The sequence below is a fragment of the Larus michahellis genome, chromosome 6 (assembly GCF_964199755.1).
Source record: "Larus michahellis chromosome 6, bLarMic1.1, whole genome shotgun sequence".
Lineage (NCBI taxonomy): Eukaryota > Metazoa > Chordata > Aves > Charadriiformes > Laridae > Larus > Larus michahellis.
The window spans coordinates 46,303,776-46,319,942 of record NC_133901.1 but is presented as its reverse complement, the minus strand read 5'-3'; the positions used below and the strand labels follow the sequence as shown (position 1 = coordinate 46,319,942).

General features: G+C 38.0%; 1 protein-coding gene across 9 annotated transcripts in view; it reads left to right on the top strand.

The window, feature by feature from the left end:
* The window catches only part of ZMIZ1 (zinc finger MIZ-type containing 1), a 352,972-nt gene that overhangs the window by 209,790 nt on the left and 127,015 nt on the right, over positions 1-16,167 (top strand). For all 9 annotated transcript variants that reach the window (XM_074592795.1, XM_074592794.1, XM_074592792.1 and 6 more), the window contains 2 exons: positions 1,594-1,707; positions 14,830-14,935. In XM_074592795.1, coding sequence (XP_074448896.1) covers positions 1,594-1,707; positions 14,830-14,935 — 220 coding nt within the window. The remainder of the gene's footprint in view (positions 1-1,593; positions 1,708-14,829; positions 14,936-16,167) is intronic.

Here is a 16,167-nt window from a genome sequence, read left to right as displayed (position 1 = left end):
CAATGTTGTTCTGAAATGCAGCCTAGGTGAAGCTATCAAACTGGATGGTAGCGTGAGCTGTAGTCAGTGCTTGTAGAGCACAGGAAGAAAACTGCATTGCATAATGCCTGTCTGCTTTTTCAAATTCTACTACTGTTTTAAAAATCTGTGCCCCACATGTCAGTCATCTCTTGTTAAAACAAGGCCTCTGACCAAAAGCCTTCATTGAATAAGAATTACAGTAACGTGATCCAAAAGCTCATGGACTGGGAACTCCTCAAAACCTGCCATGGGAGGAATTTTTTTCCTTCATTTGTCTTAGAGTTAATACATGCGGCTTCTCAGGCATGAGGGGACGAGAGGGGAAAAAATAGGTTGTGAACATTATTATTAATCCGGATGCTTAGAAATGAGCAGTCATGTTTTCCCAAATTATGCAACTGATTCAAAAATAATGATGTATTTTAAAAATTACGTCTTTGGGTTTTGTGCCTTCCAGATGAAACGCTCATCTCATTTTCATGTTTTTCTCAGCAATCCCAGGAATTATAAGACCACTATTTAAAAAGATACCAACAATTCCTAAATACACTCTTTTCTTCTTGTTTCTGGAGTTTTCATTGAAACATCTAGCATCATGAGAACTGGAGAATTTAGTGGCAATATTATTCATGTAAATTGAATCCCTTCATTCCTGTGCTCTCCCTCTGCTCCTGCTAAAATGTTGGAATACTTTCACAATGTAGCAGAGTGAGGGACAACAGTGTGAATAATAGTATCAGGTAAGTTTACTAAATGCCTCTAAAAACAGGACTATAGGTTGTTCGGTGCAAAGGCAGAGATGAACATAATAGTTAAAAAAATGGCATTACCCATGCAAATTTCAAAATAAACCCAGATTTTTCTCTCAAAATTGTGTCAGCCTCCTTAGGAAAAGTAGGATTGCACTCTGAAATTTCTACATGCTTTCAGTGGATGTGAAAACATTTTTGGCCATGGCAGTATGACACCGCACTTCACTCATTTTTCATCATCCCAAAGGGCATCACCCAAATTGCTCATGATGGTACATCACAATGAACAGAAACTAAAGCTCCTAGAAAGGATCAGTATAGTAAGTGTTGCTTTGCTCAATTACTGATATTTTCTGAGACTGTTGTGTTTGCCTCCTGGCTGGCAGGCAAAGATTAAAATCTTGATTGTTGGAAGGCATGGCTGTGCTGGTGTGTCCCGACAATGGGGCATAAGCCCAAGGCAAAGACTGTGAACATAAGACTGAAATTTCCCTCAATTTAGGCTTGGGCAGTTTTGATTTCTGAGTAGAATCCATTATGGTTTGCAGATGGGAGAGGTGACGTTATAGAGGAAGGAATTCAGGGGAGCTCTGGTATTTCAGCTACAGCTTGTGTCTAACTAAACGGTTCATATCATAAAATTAGAAAATCTGCATAAGTATTAATAAGAACGAAGTAGGATTTTCTGTGTTCACTGGTTTAAGGTCTTGCGTCTCCAAATGCTGTTCCTATTTTCCAAACTTTGCATTAATGTGATGCAGAAAAGTATGTCAGCCCTTGTGTATTTTATTTACCCTGTTGCTTCATCTTCCCTTTCCAGCACTTACAGAACCCTGCAAACTTCCATAATGCAGCAACAGAGCTCCTGGACTGGTGTGGAGACCCCAGAGCCTTCCAGAGACCGTTTGAGCAGAGCCTAATGGGTTGTTTGACGGTATGTCTGCTCCTTCTGTGGTGCTGGTCCCTATACTTTGTTTTATACTGTATGCAGTCTGTTGTGGACAAGGGACAAAGAAAACTGATTTTCAGAATCTGCATTTTGGTGGGGGGGTGGTGTTTGTCATTTTATATTAAACATGCGAAGCCAGATGCTAACAATTGTTTATTTGACTCCATTACTTAACAGGAAGCAAAATACAGGAGCAAGAAGTTAAATCATAAAAGGGAAAAATATTTATAGTTAGATTACTTATAAATGCACAGGCTACTTTACTTTATATGTACATACGATACTTATTTTCACGGTTTGAGATTGCTAACTGAGCTGTGTTCTTACGAAGTTGCTGGACTTTTTAGGCATTTATTTTCCTTTGCTCAGTTTTGATGGGACTGGAGTACTACTTGTCTTCTATCCGAAGTATGCTGTACTTCCAGCTAAACAATGTTTCTGACATGCCTGTTTGGCTTACTTTATTGCATATATTGACTGCAGGTCTAATCTTGACATACTAATTCCAACAATTGTATTGACTTCAGTGCTTTTGTTCCATTCACTCTTTATTAAGACCACTGTAGTTCCTAAAGCAACTTCATTATAATGCATTGAAAATATATTTTAGTGTGTATGCAGCGGGTTTTGTCCAAAATTGTTACGTGGAGTCAAGTCTGCAGAAGAATTAAATTCTGACTTGAGAAGGAGTCTTCAAAAGCTTCACTGCAATTTGCAGAACAAATTGATATGAACAAATAATCACAAAGGAGATAAAAATTTTAAAATGATTAATGAGGAGACCGTCATTGTATTTGTTGGGGGGCAGAAGTGCATGGATTATTTTCATGCACTATGTAGCTGTTGTATATCAAAAAGACACCACAACTGAGATTTAGTTGCCAGAAATCCAAATGTTAAGGAATGGCTCCATCTTAATGTGCTCAAGTGTATAGCATCCCTCAGATTTCTATGTCAAAAAGTTAGAATAAATCGAATGATATAAGGAGGTGCATATCATTCTTCCAATGGGGAAAAAAAGTTAAAGAAAGTTAGAAATGTTAGTAGAGTCCAAAGATAAGATATTTAACACTCTTTGAAGTAAAAGTTATATATAACCTCAGTCATGAGAAAACGTACATAGGATCTGATGTGACCATAAACATGTTTTATCTATACTTTTTAAAAACTTTGCTAGCATTTTCAGGTTAGCATTTGGGAAAGGAGACTTTCAGCTCAAGTATATTTAGGCAGCCTGTGCACAGTATTTCTCTGCAAACCTCTGCTAGAACATTGTAAATCTGACCTGCAACTTCCCTGCTGTTTCAGTCTTTTCTTTCTACATAAGCAGATCAGCAGCCCTGCCCAAGTGCAGGGTAAAAATAAGATCTGACTGCTAGTGATTCACTGTCTTCACAGGGCGTAGGGAAAGCGAGAAGGAAATGCTCCATGAAAAATAGTGAGGTAAAATACACAACACTTGGCTACCAGAGTTTCTTGAAATGAAAATACTCTCTTTCTTATGACAAAAAAGAAAGAAAAACATCCTTATTATATAAATACTGTTAAGATTTAAACGGCACGTATTGCTTTGCTTCATACTTCTCCCTGAAATCTGAACAAGGTGGCATGAAATCCCCCTTTCCCAAGCTTGTTCTGGGAGAGCACTATCTGCAGTGTAGGACTGACTGGCAGCAGCATCTTTATCACGTGTTGTAACCTCATTATATTCCTAACAAGGAATTAAAAAAACATGGAACTTAACCAGTTGGCTTGTTTTGTGTTAGATAAATACACAGGGTTTGCAGAATGCATATAAACTGCAATGAATGTGCTTTTCTTATTCCTAATTTTAAAATCCCTCCAAGGAAGGTATTCTTTAATTTCTCACTGTGTACATCCCTCTTCCTGCTTCCCATTAAACAGGCTTAACTACATAGTGGTAGCCCAAGAGTGGGATACTTCCTGTACATTCCTAATACGCAGCAGTACAGTGGGCAAGGTCTCCTTTTTCTTTTTTTTTATTCCTCCTTACAAAAATTCTTTCTGTCTGAGCTTGCTTATATATAACTTGTTTCTAAATAATATTTTCTTCTTCAAAATATAGCAAAGGTGGATATTGAGGCTTGTTGTCATCTTACAGGAAAATGTTCTTATCTACCTTTATTTAATAAACATGGTAGAACTTCTGTCTGTTTCCAGGGAAATTATTCAGAAAGTTGCAAGTAAGTGAAAGGTAGCTGAAATATTGGAATATCATGAGTAAATTTGACATTAGCTTGCTTAGCTGCATGTTCTGTACTATCAAGAGCCAGTTTTTCTTAATGCTGACAAAGTTTGTCAGTGTTCTTCTTTGTGAGGATTACGCTAAAAGAAAAATGAAAAATCAGTATGAAATTCTTTCAGCCACTAAAACAGGATTGTTGTTTTATTTTGCCAATCTTTAAAATGGCCTTAAAAAACAAATTCCCTTAAAAATTCCATATTTTTGGGTATGTGTTTTAAAGCAAGTAGTCTCTGCCATCTTTACAATATTTGAGCTGTGTGGATTCCTAAAGGCAAGAGCATTTAATCCAGAAATCCTACAAATACTAAAAATGCTTGCTTGCCTATAAGGCTCCTCCTCTGTGGTGTACAGAATAATTTTTTTCTTTTATGACATTCTGTTCTGTTAACTCTCTGGCCAGGGAAAAAATGGTATAGTAAACTGTATTGGAACCATCAAGGGATATGAAATCATCATATCCTACTAGCGGATAACACGGTATATACTAATCCAGATTGAAATATATTAATATGCCATGACTGCAGAAGGACAAGCTCTCTCAGGAATGAGCTAACCATCCATTCATACACTGCAAAGTTTAAATGCATGAGATGTAATGACAGAGCATCAAAACAGACCTCTTGTATATACCCAATTTAATGGTACCTCTGGTATAACAGATTCTTTTCATCATTTAAGTCTTACCTGTAATATTTTTGCAAAAATTAACGAATTGGATTTAATCCTATTAATAAAAAGGAAAAAAAATCTCAAAATTTTGAAGTTGTGCTTTAATTTAAGAAGTGGTTCTTAGAAAGTAGTTCTGTTTATCCTACACCCCACCTTCTCGTTGGCACTGTCAGTAGTATCTGGTATACTTTATAACACCAGTATGTTTTTAGTCCTGTTGCCTGTCTAACACACCCTGAATGGATGCAGAAGAATGGTCTTAGAAATATTCTGCTTGGGCATCAGCAGAAAAGCTTCCAGCTTCACTTGTGGAATCACTGGTTTTGATAATAACATATAGAATAGGCTGTTAGAGCAGGTTTTCTGTGCTTAAATTGTAATGCCGGCACTTACAGAAATCTTGATGACTCGAAGATTTCATGAGTTAGCTACACAGCATGTGTTGAACCTCAACACGTTTCTAGTGTTCTTTTTTCCTTGGTGACTTTTTTCTCTTTTAGGATAACAGATGTGCACAGTATACATACTGGCTATTAGCAGTAGATAATAATTTTTACATATCAGCAGTACTTGATATTACTGGAGTTATATTTGCTACTATGGGCTCCAGTGGCATTGTATGCAGGATAATAGGAATGGTTTTCTTATTTCAAGAACGAACTCAGGATTTGGTGCAGCAGCTGAAATTTCACCAGAGAGATGTCTAATAAGGCATGTAAAAAGGCTTTGTTTATCTCGTTAAATACTTCACGTTTGTTATATAGGATCTTTTAAATGATTGCTCTTTTAAAGGTGAAATAACTTCTGTTTGTGATAAAGAACTTGGGCTAATGCTGTCAAGGCCTATGAATAAAACTGGAATAATTCTGTGCAGTGCAAACAGTTGAAGAAAAAAGGTTTATTAGGGTACATGGATAAACCTATGGCTTGTGCTATAAAAAGAAATTGTTTTTCATGAAGTAAGTCCCAAAAGGTGTGCCCCTTCTGGCAAAAATGTGTGTGACTGCATATGCAGCGCCATTATGTTCAAACAGTTCTGGCAGACACTGATTCTACGGCTTGCCTTTTTGTGCTCACCCATTACAGAAAATCACCAAAGTGAGTGGGTAACGTAAGTCTATAAAGAAAATGCATTTCAACAGATAAATAAAAAGTCAAGGCGGGGGGGTAGGGTTTCTTCCCTGCAAGCCACAGGCTAGAGAAAGATTCCCTTAAACAGCTTTGAAACTCATGCAAACAAATTACCATCTTTCTCAGAGACAATAAACTCCCTTCTAACTTGCCAAGGAAAGCTAGGTGTTATTTTTCAACAGCAGTTATTTTCAAATCAAATAACTGTCTGTAGGCTGGACACTGAATTATAATGGAAATCGATTCTATAAATTATTGAAATTGCAATGGATTCCATGTTCTTTGGTATGTAACACTATTTCTTGTACGGGGTGTTGATTAAAATAACCTCAGCTTTCCACAAAACAAAAATAGCTATGTTTTTATTATGATTGAAACTGTTTCTGATTCTAGCATTCACAGTTTACAAAGCACTTTGGGATGAGATTATATTGTGGTAAGGCTAACATTCTTGATAAATATAATTCTCTAAAAACGTACTGTAATGGCATTACCTTACTGTCTTCTGAAAGAAACAGCTTTGGTTACTACACAGAAGTTAAAAAGAACAACCCTAGTTTGGTTGAACAAGGGTGTCTCACTCTTTTCTGCCTTTTCTCAGACTCTAGTCTCATCCCATAGGCCTGCTCTTGCCAAGCAGTTTAACATGTAAATAATGCCGCAGCAAAAATGGAAATGAGGGGACAGCTGAGAGCAAAACAGATTTACAGACTTGTCTTCAGCAAAGGATGGTAAAAGCACTGCTTTGTTCTCTTGCTGTGCTTCAGTGTTAGAAGGCACCAAGTTCGTCATTCTTCAGGGCTCTTCAGTGTGTCCAAATAAGACATAAAAGGGTGAGAGAAGCACAGGCTTAGTCTAAGAAATTAAAGTCCATCACCATGACGGTTTTGGACAGTAGGAGAAATTTAGATAAGCAGGGTGTGCTTACCTGAGCTGGCTCTTGGCCAAAGCATTGAACGTAACAGAGCTTATCTAGTGAAAACTGTGTTTGTGACCACCATGGTTAGGACCTGAGTCTCACTTTCCATTCAAAAAATGGCACTTCCTACCCTAGTCTGTCCAAAAATGCTATGCTGAAATAGTCATTAAAAATGCCTTTTTTTCCCCCCACTACCTTAATGTTCTAGATTTCCTCTCCGGATATTGGGTCTACCTCAGTCATCAGATGTCGGAAACTCACACACGTTTGTTTACGAAATATTTGTCTTTAAATTAAAAGAATAACAACAACCAAAGCTGTAGTCCTAGTTGTACTCTGTCTGAAGAGTATGGATTTCATTTCAGTCTTTGGTGCTGCTTGTAGCTCTTACTGGATCTCTGTACTGCTGAAGAGAGTTGCTTAAATAACAAGCGCCTGTGTTAAACTGATGGAAGTATCTGCTATAGGTTCATGTTTTAGTGATCCTGATACAAGGTACAATAATCTTGAATTGCATTTCTCTTTGGAAAATCCTGGAATTGAGACTCCTGAGATATTTTTTTTTTTTTAGGTCATTTTAAGAAAAAAAACTGCTCTCAGTTTCATGGTACAGAAATCTGTTTTATCTCATCTGATACAGAATGAAAAATATAATTGATTAAAAATATATATATTTAAAAAAAAAAGCCAAGAAGAGTATCTTTGAACAATGTCAAGTTTCCGTAACAGGATGCCTCAGACAGCAAAACCAACAAAGTCGAGCTAATGCTGATGTGTTCACAAGGCTCTCTGCTGCTACATTGACTTCATGCCTGGCTGGGTTGATTCTGTTTAATGCAGAAAGGTGTGTAACCAAAAATCAACACTACAGTCAAAAAATCAGATTTTAAATCAGGTTAGGATCTGAATGTGAGTAATTATAGATGGGAGAGCTGACGGCATATCTATACCCAGAAAATGGCAGGATGCACCTGCCCATTACAGCCCTAGAAATGTTCCATTTATCTGAGTATCCAAGACTTCCAGAACAAAAAGTTCACGTGGCAGAAATTCCACTTCTATCGTCCTCTCCATGCATTTGTTAAGCACACAGTTTTATATGTTTGCAGTGCATCACAGCACTCCAGGGCTGTGTACGTGCTGTACCATTAGGGTACAGCCAGCAGGCACAGAACACACTGCTTCAGAGCAGCTCATAATGCTACCAAACAACTCAGTATTGCTGGCTGTCGTGTATGACCTCATGGTGTCCTAAAACCCTTTTTTTAACTTAATTTTGTTAGTCAAGACATGGGTTATTTTACAACTTAAAAATATTTATTTGAGATATGTTGCTGTCCAAATTGAAATGCTTTTGGAATTCCTTTATCACTTTCTCATGTGATGGTTGTATGTTTCATCCATATCATTGTTCAAAGACTGCCAGGACTCAGGTGGCGACAGTATTGCAGTGACCCAGTCATCAGCTGGCTTAATTAAAGCAAAATCCCTGCATCTTTCCCTCTGGGAGAAAATTTCAGATGGAGAGGGTTGAGTATAGTGACCTTCGCTTCTATGTTTATGGTTGTTAGAGACTTGCAGAGGAGAGGAAGAGGATGTAAAGGAGGAGATACCCTTATGGTTTATTTCACTGTTGCAGGAAGTATCAAGAAATGTAGTAGACGGCAGAGGTACTGGTTGATTTTATTTTGAAAATATGGTGTTTATCCAACTAGTGGCGTGGGAAATATGTTTTAAGAAAACCCAAGTTCGAATACAAGGGCTCTGTAGAGTCTGGTAAATTTACAGAACCTACTTAATGTCTGTTTTCAAGCATCAAGGGCAAGAAACTAGTTAACGATATAAAACTTTATTCACCTGCTTTGATTGTCTGTATTGTTGAGGCAGCCCTTCTGCAACTGGAGTGTAAGAGTCTCATCAGACCAGGACTTCACATCACAAAGATTTCTTCCTCCCTTTCCCCTCTTTTTTTTCCTGTTTGAGGCAGATCACTATTCATGTTGCAAAATTCCTCAATTTGCTTCCTGTTTATCTGATCTTTGTGTGTTACTGAGGGGGAAAAATTACCATCTACATTGCAGAATTCTAATTACAAAATTTCTGCTGTAGTCTTCAAACTGCATTCAGATAATTTCAAGTATGCACAAGTGGCTGAACACAGAGCTGTCTGAACTAGCAATCAGATGGCATTTTTAGTTTTGAGCAGCCAGCAAATTGAATTGGTAAAATTCATTCTGATGCCAGCAGGGGGGGGTGCTCTTGACTGCTGCTAGTTAAGAGATTCATTGAAAGTGCAACATAATGGGAAGGGAGTTTTGTAATAAGCAGTCATATAGCTCTCTTGATTAACAGGCCTGTTAGGTTAAGAGGTGCATTGTTCCAATACTTCGTGGTGTGATGACAAGAAGGACAGGGAGTGGAGCTTGCCATGGTGTAGCTCCTTAGCCTTCCAAAAGGAGAAAGGAGAAAAAAAAAAAAAACAAAGTGGGGGTGGGGTGGGGGAGGTATTGTAAATTTAAGTTAAATTTAATTTTAAATTTAAATTTTAAGTTAAATTTAGCGAAAAGAAGTTGGTAGCCAAATTTCTCTGCTTTTTGTGTCATTAAAACCTCACTCTCATCATTTTCCCCGTACTCTCAATGACCCTGAGAGTTCAGGCATCTGGAACTCTGCAGAGCTGTGTCACAGGCAGTGAATGCAATGTCTTGGTTATGAATGCAATATTATTCAGATTAAAGATTTCAAAGGTTTGGGGTGATCCAAGTTTCTTATTGGCAGTTAATGTTACAATAATGTTTGCTTACAAATAAGGTATATGTTCCTTTAAAGACACGACTTGAAATAGTTGTCAGCACCATATCTATGTTAAAATAAAAGCTAAGTGTTACAAGCTATGTAGGAAATAGACTATCTTTTATAAGCTCTAAGTGTCTCAACTGTTATTGTAAAATAACACAGAGAAATATTAAGTGTTGAACCTTGGGCTGGTCAAGCTCCTCTCTCAACCATGATAAAGGATGATGATCTCAATTTATGATCGCAGTATCACTGGCAACTATGTCTATTATTTTTTTTTAAATGCACTACTCTTCAAAGGAATGTTATGGCATGTATGCTTAGGTCAACTAAGATACATGCTTACAGCATTGCAAAATGAAGTCATGGTTGAACACATGGTGCTGCCTGCATGTTGTCTGAATCTTTGTCGATGTGCTCAACTTGAATTAGCAGTTAGAGAAAGCCTGAGTGTGTTTGCAAGCAGTATCGTACCACTTAGCTGTAACATTGAATGGATAATTGAAACTGTGTTGACTCGATCTCATCTGATCAGCACTGTTACCTGAGTAAGATGAAAACCCAGGGAGTTTTTCTTTTACCTCAAACCAGGACACTTGGGAGAGTTCCTGAGACAGGGTTCAGACCAAACTGGGTGGCTCCAGTCAGCAGCAGGTTCTGGGATTGCTGAGATTCAGCTTGGGACGGACCTAAGGGAGCATGGTGTCTGCTCTTTTTCCTGGTCTGGTCTACGGTAAATCCCCTTACCCCTCAAACTCCAGGGATTGACAGGCAGCCCGTGCCAGTGCTTGATGGTCTCTAATATATAAAACATTTTTCACAGTATTTATCCTTAGGTGCTTATGCACTGAGCAGATGAGTTCTGCTGTGTGTTCCTAATTTTCTACTTGGGCATTCAATTTCTTTTTCCCATCTGTAGTATTTCATATGTGTCTCTGGCCTGTGTTTTGGAACATTTTTCCATTTTATAAAGATTATTTTAGACTCTTATCCTGTCCTCTTAAGTGTTTGCAGACTCTTCTGCCTGTTATCATCTAGAAGTTTTGCAATTTACTGTATTTCGTTGTCCAAGTCACAACTGAATACACAGAAATGACCTGTACCCAGGACAAGTTATGATTTGACAGAGGACTATTAATTAACAGTCTGAGTAAAATTTATTCTGCTGTCATCTGGGCCATGTTCCTCTGTTATGACAGTGTCATATAGGGCAATATCAAACGGCATATTAGAGTTAGGATATGTTACATCCACTATCTTCCTTACGCTTACAAAGCCAGTTAACTCATCAAAGAAGAAAACTCCACTCTGCTTATGGATTCATGATGATGTTCTGTATTACTCACCTAATATTTGTTTAGTAATTTATTCTGTTGTCTGTCTGGATACCTGCAATTTCTGAGATTCACCTTTTTACCATCTTAAAACCAGAGATCTGATGTGTCTCCAAGGTGTCTGTCTTGAATGAATTCCTGAAGATAATCATGGGCAGTTACAAGGTTTGCCTGGGCTAGTTCCTTTGAGGCACTCTAAGGTAAATTTCAGCAGGATCTGCTGACCTGACTATATTAAACTTACCAAATGTCTTGCAGTTAGTTCTTTGCATTTTCTGGATCATATTCCTGTGACACATTTGTTGTCTTGTTTCTGAGAAGTCTCAGTGTTCATTTAAAGGGCCAGGAGGTCCCTTGCATAAGGTTCACCGGACGAAAGCCTTCCAAATACCAAGTGAGCCATGTCTGACTTCAGTTGTAGGCAACCTGAAACAGGGTCTTTGGAGGATATATGATCTGTTCTATTTGACTTTCATTTTGAAATAAAGTCTTTAGCTGTCACAATTGAAAGAAAAACCTTAAACTTTAAATGCAGCTACTGCAAAAATTGGTAAGCCCATGAAGAAACTGGAAACAAAATGTGAACCACCCTATTTGTGTTGACCAAGGGGATTGCAGAGGAGTGGTGTACAAAAGCCAAGGGCTAGTGGAGAAAGCCTTCTTGAGCATTGTTTGACCTGTTTGTTTTACAGAGCGTCTTTCCGCATTTAGTGGAGTGCATAGAAGAAAAATTTAGGTGGAAAATGACTCTTGGCAAAATGGAAATTTTATTAGCAATGTCTGTTTTCTATTCGGTAGCTGAGGGTTTTTCCTTCTTTTGAGAGGATGAAGGGGGTTTTGTGCAGTTTGTTAGTGGAAGCACTTTCAAATTTAGATTATTTTTTTCAACTTTTTTTAGCTAAAATGAATTTGCAGGTTTTTTCCTCTCACACTTTCCATTAAAAATTAGATTAAAAACTTGAGCAATTATTAGTAGTTTGACTGGCTGACTTCTCTAGACTTGCAAGTTCAGATTCTGCCATCTCATGCTTAGTCTTCTGCTTGCAGTGCTTGCTAAGGTATAGCTTCACCTGCTTCAAGGTAGGCTTTAGCAGGACGATGCCATGGCCATCGGGGTGCAGTCAGCATCGGGACTGCATGCCTCAGCATCTGGAAGCTCTGCTTTTGGCCACAGTGAGGTACAGAGCAGTGCTTTCTCTGGTGGAGGAAATTAAGAGGAAGAAACTGAGTGTAACAGGTTAGGCCTCAGCCTCTTGATAGGACTTGGACTGACCCAGACTTTGCAATCTATTCAGTGAACATATTGCAATCATAGATTGGCTTTCAGGATTTTATGATTCTCTGTATTTCCTGAGTTACCATGTAGATTTTTTTCCATAACTAGCAAGATGACCTCAAGTTCACCAAGGGAGGTTCAGATTGGTTATTAGGAAAAATGTCTTCACCAAAAGGGTTATCAAACATTGGAACAGGCTGCCCAGGGAAGTGGTGGAATCGCCATCCCTGGAGGTATTTAAAAGACGGGTACACATGGTGCTTAGGGACATGGTTTAGTGGTGGTTTTGGCAGTGTTAGGCTGATGGTTGTACTCAATGATCTGGAAAGTCCCTTCCAACCTAAACAATTCTGTGATTCTAAGATGTCAGTTGAGAGTAGTGACTTGGCCCCTGGCCAGCAGGGTCTCAGTATCTGTAGCTTCATGACTGAAAATGAACCAAGCATATAAGCAGGCAGTGTGTTTCTTAAGTTACCATGTGCTCACTGATGGGCAGGGGTATCTGCCTTCGTTTCTGTCCAGTTTCAAAATAAACAGTTCAATGATAATGTGCTTTTCCAAAACAGAAATGGAAGGGCCCTTTCTCCTTTATTTTACAGACCTGAGCAGCACTCTGAAATGCATTCCTCTGTGATGGTACAGTAGATGATGCGTAAAGGAGTTTAAATAATGTTTACACATCAATGAGACATTGCCCTCCTGAGCCTTTAACAAGATGGGTTTTTTAGAGGAACTTCTGTCTACTTCCTACTGATCCCTTCCCTCACATCTGCCTGTTACTGGCTGAACTATGGTGATACTGGAAGTAGGAAAGGGGAACAGTTAGATTTCCAAGTGTGTAAGTGTCTTCCAGATCTCATAGCAGCCCACCAGTCTTTACCCGTATTGCTAACTTAGCATGAAATGTGAACTGTCTTATTGTTTTGCTGTTGTTCTTTTGCTTGTGTTCTTTTTATTTTATCTTATTTTTGCAAGTTTGGACCCAGTGTCTTAGCCAGGATATTAACAACAATCAGACTTTTAAGTGTAAAGGATTAAAGGTTGATCTACCAAGTTGGACATGTTTTTTGATGTATCAAAAATAATTGCATTCCTTCTTGCAAATATTTTTTTCTTTCCTATCTAAAATTTACAATTGTAATTGTAAAGAGAAACAGGAGATAAAACAGTAGGTGTGTTCTACGGTTGTGTATTATTGTACTGATCATCCCAAATTCTCATTTCATTTCTCTGAAGCACTCTACTCAATTTTGAGATTGGGAGGGTTGAAAAAAATTTAGGGAGAGCACACTCCCACCTGATAAAGTCACGTGAATCTGCAATTTCTAAATTAATAGGAACAACAGAAACAACAAAAATCTGCAAGGAAATTTTATCTGTGCTAATTCTTTCTTAAGAAAGAAATTTGGTTCTTAATTGCTAATTGGGAAAAGTGGATATTGGAAAAAGTTCAGAATAATAACATTCATGTAGTAGTGTTGAGTAGGTAGGGCAGAATAGTGCATTTATTTACCATTTGTAGGTTATCACATACGTTGGTTTTTTACTCTGTTCTATACTGTTGCTTTTTGGGGGAAACAATCTGGACACATAATTGCTGTGCCATTACTGTAGAAAGAAGCTTTCAGATGGAGATAGGGGTGGGAAAAAGATATTTTCTTGTATTGTAAGCTATTTAGGATAGGGACTTTCTTTTGCTTCACAGAAGGAAATGGTGTTCTGTTTCTTGTGGAGTGCCTTGGCCATTGTCATTCCAAAGCCGTAATGGCAATGTTAAGAATAATCTGTTTTATCTATGTTTCTGAGTCTGAAGTCATCCTGTGCCACTAGAAGGCAATATAAAAGCTCTGCTGTGTATAACTTTAGCACAGTTTGCCAGAATGACCGCAGTATTGTGTTTACACTATGCAGATTTTCATGAGGATACATTCTTGGCTGATAGCTGAGTTGCTGGCCTGGAGAAACCCTTGACTGCTTTTCATCCTTAACCCCAGTCTTTGATTTGCCTGGTTTTGCTAGTCATCTCCTAGATTAGTCAAAAAAAAAAAAAAAAAAAAAAAAAGGAAAAAACTTATTTTCCTATTTAATGTGTTTGGCAAATACTTCTTGCACAGGCTTATTTATTGTAAAACTGGAGTAAACATGGTTCCCAATATGGCATTGTTAAAATGCAGCAACTGTGACGCTGATCACAGCGTAGGAGAACGCTGCCCATCAGTGTGGAGGAGGGCACTTTAACCTAAAGGACCTGGGTGCTGCTCTTGAGAACAGGGCCAGGAACTGCTAGTGACACAGACACAGAGAAGTCTCAAGTAGAGTTAAATTGTATTTTTAATTAATTTTAAAATGAAATTAAAAATTAAATTTAAAATTAATTAAAATTTTTAATTTACATTAAAATACAGTAAAAATATTCTATACAATTTTTGTATACATTTCTCTCGCATTATTTCTTCTGGAAAAGCTTTGTCTCTTCAACGTTATGAAACTACCAGGCCCTTCTTCTGGTGAGTGGGCAAACTACCAGGTCACTGGAAGACTCCTGTGCTCAGCTTGCTGTGCTTGCACTGGGAACTACTGGAGAGCAATGCCTCATACCATGCTTGTACTGTGGCGCTCACAGCAGATTCAGTTACCTAACATTGGCGCTGATAAGCAGGTTAAAGTAACTTTACAAAGAGCTTTCTAATGAATCTTTCTCTCTTTCCCTTTGCAGGTGGTTAGTCGAGTGGCAGCTCAGCAAGGATTTGACTTGGATCTTGGATACAGGCTACTGGCAGTATGTGCAGCCAACAGGGACAAATTCACTCCAAAATCAGCTGGTAGGAAAAGCCTTTTTTTGGTCTATTACTGATTCTTGCATGGTCTTATTCTGAATAAATGCTACCTGTGACTGTCTTGGATTCTTTAGAAAACAAAATGAAACACGTATTTGGTGGTAATAGTGCTGCTGCTTTTAGCATTTCAGTGGCACGCTGTTATGAGGATACATGACTTTGGAAATTTGTATTTTCCTCAACTAGTGCTGTTCGTTGCCCTGTTTGATCTTCTAGATTAAATGTTACTTCCAGAAGCACAGATGTTTGGTAATTTCATGGTGAGAATGAACACACTCAGGCCCCTCCATCTTGGTAAACCATTGATTTTGTTACGTGTCAACCTCTAAATACTTCACATTCATTCTGCACTCCCTGGTATATCTATTTGCCAAACTTTTATTCCTTGACTCCATATGTCCCTGCAAACAAGTACTGTGGTTTCTTGTACATCTAGTCATTAGCTTTAGAATTTTGAGGCAAGGGTAGGTGGCAGTGCTATTGGTATATATAAAGTAGCCGTTTTTCCAGTATTTTATGGCAATAACCTGTTACAGGGCTCTGATCAAGTAGCAATATTTGATAATGATGTATTACCATTGCTTCTCTGTATAGTAAAAGTAGAAAATGTACTTCAGGGTCTCACATGTGTGATTCAACTGGAGCATTTAATTCTGGTTCTCCTTTTCTTTCATTAGCTGATGAATGTCAACATAATGTGCACTGATTTGGAAAACGGGCAGATAACTGTTCCATTCCAGACTGAGCATGGAAAACTTTTCTGCTTAGTTCTAAACTGGTATGCAGTCCCTGGTTTTGAACATCAGAAAAGGTTACCTTCTTCCAAAACAGTAATTTGTAGTCAACTGATTGGGTGTTAACATTACTTCTCATGCTCCTTATCAGTTTTTTTTCAGCCTCAAACTTCACGGCTTCCTTTTGACCTAAGTGCTCTAAGCAGTTCCTCATGCAAAAGTGGCTTTCACATCAAGGCGTATTCACTGGACTTAGTGATTTATTTTTTGTATGGGAAGGGATCATTAATTTTACTAGATGTCGAATAAACTGTCTGATATGCATCCCAGAAAACTGTGTGGAAGATAAAACATACAGTTGACTGGGAACGATCTCCCTTTTTTCTCAATTTCTAGTAAGTTACTATCACCTCTTCTTGATATTTTATTTAAAAAAAAAAAAAGCTTGTCAAATGAGGATTTCCAGCTATAAGTGCATTAAGT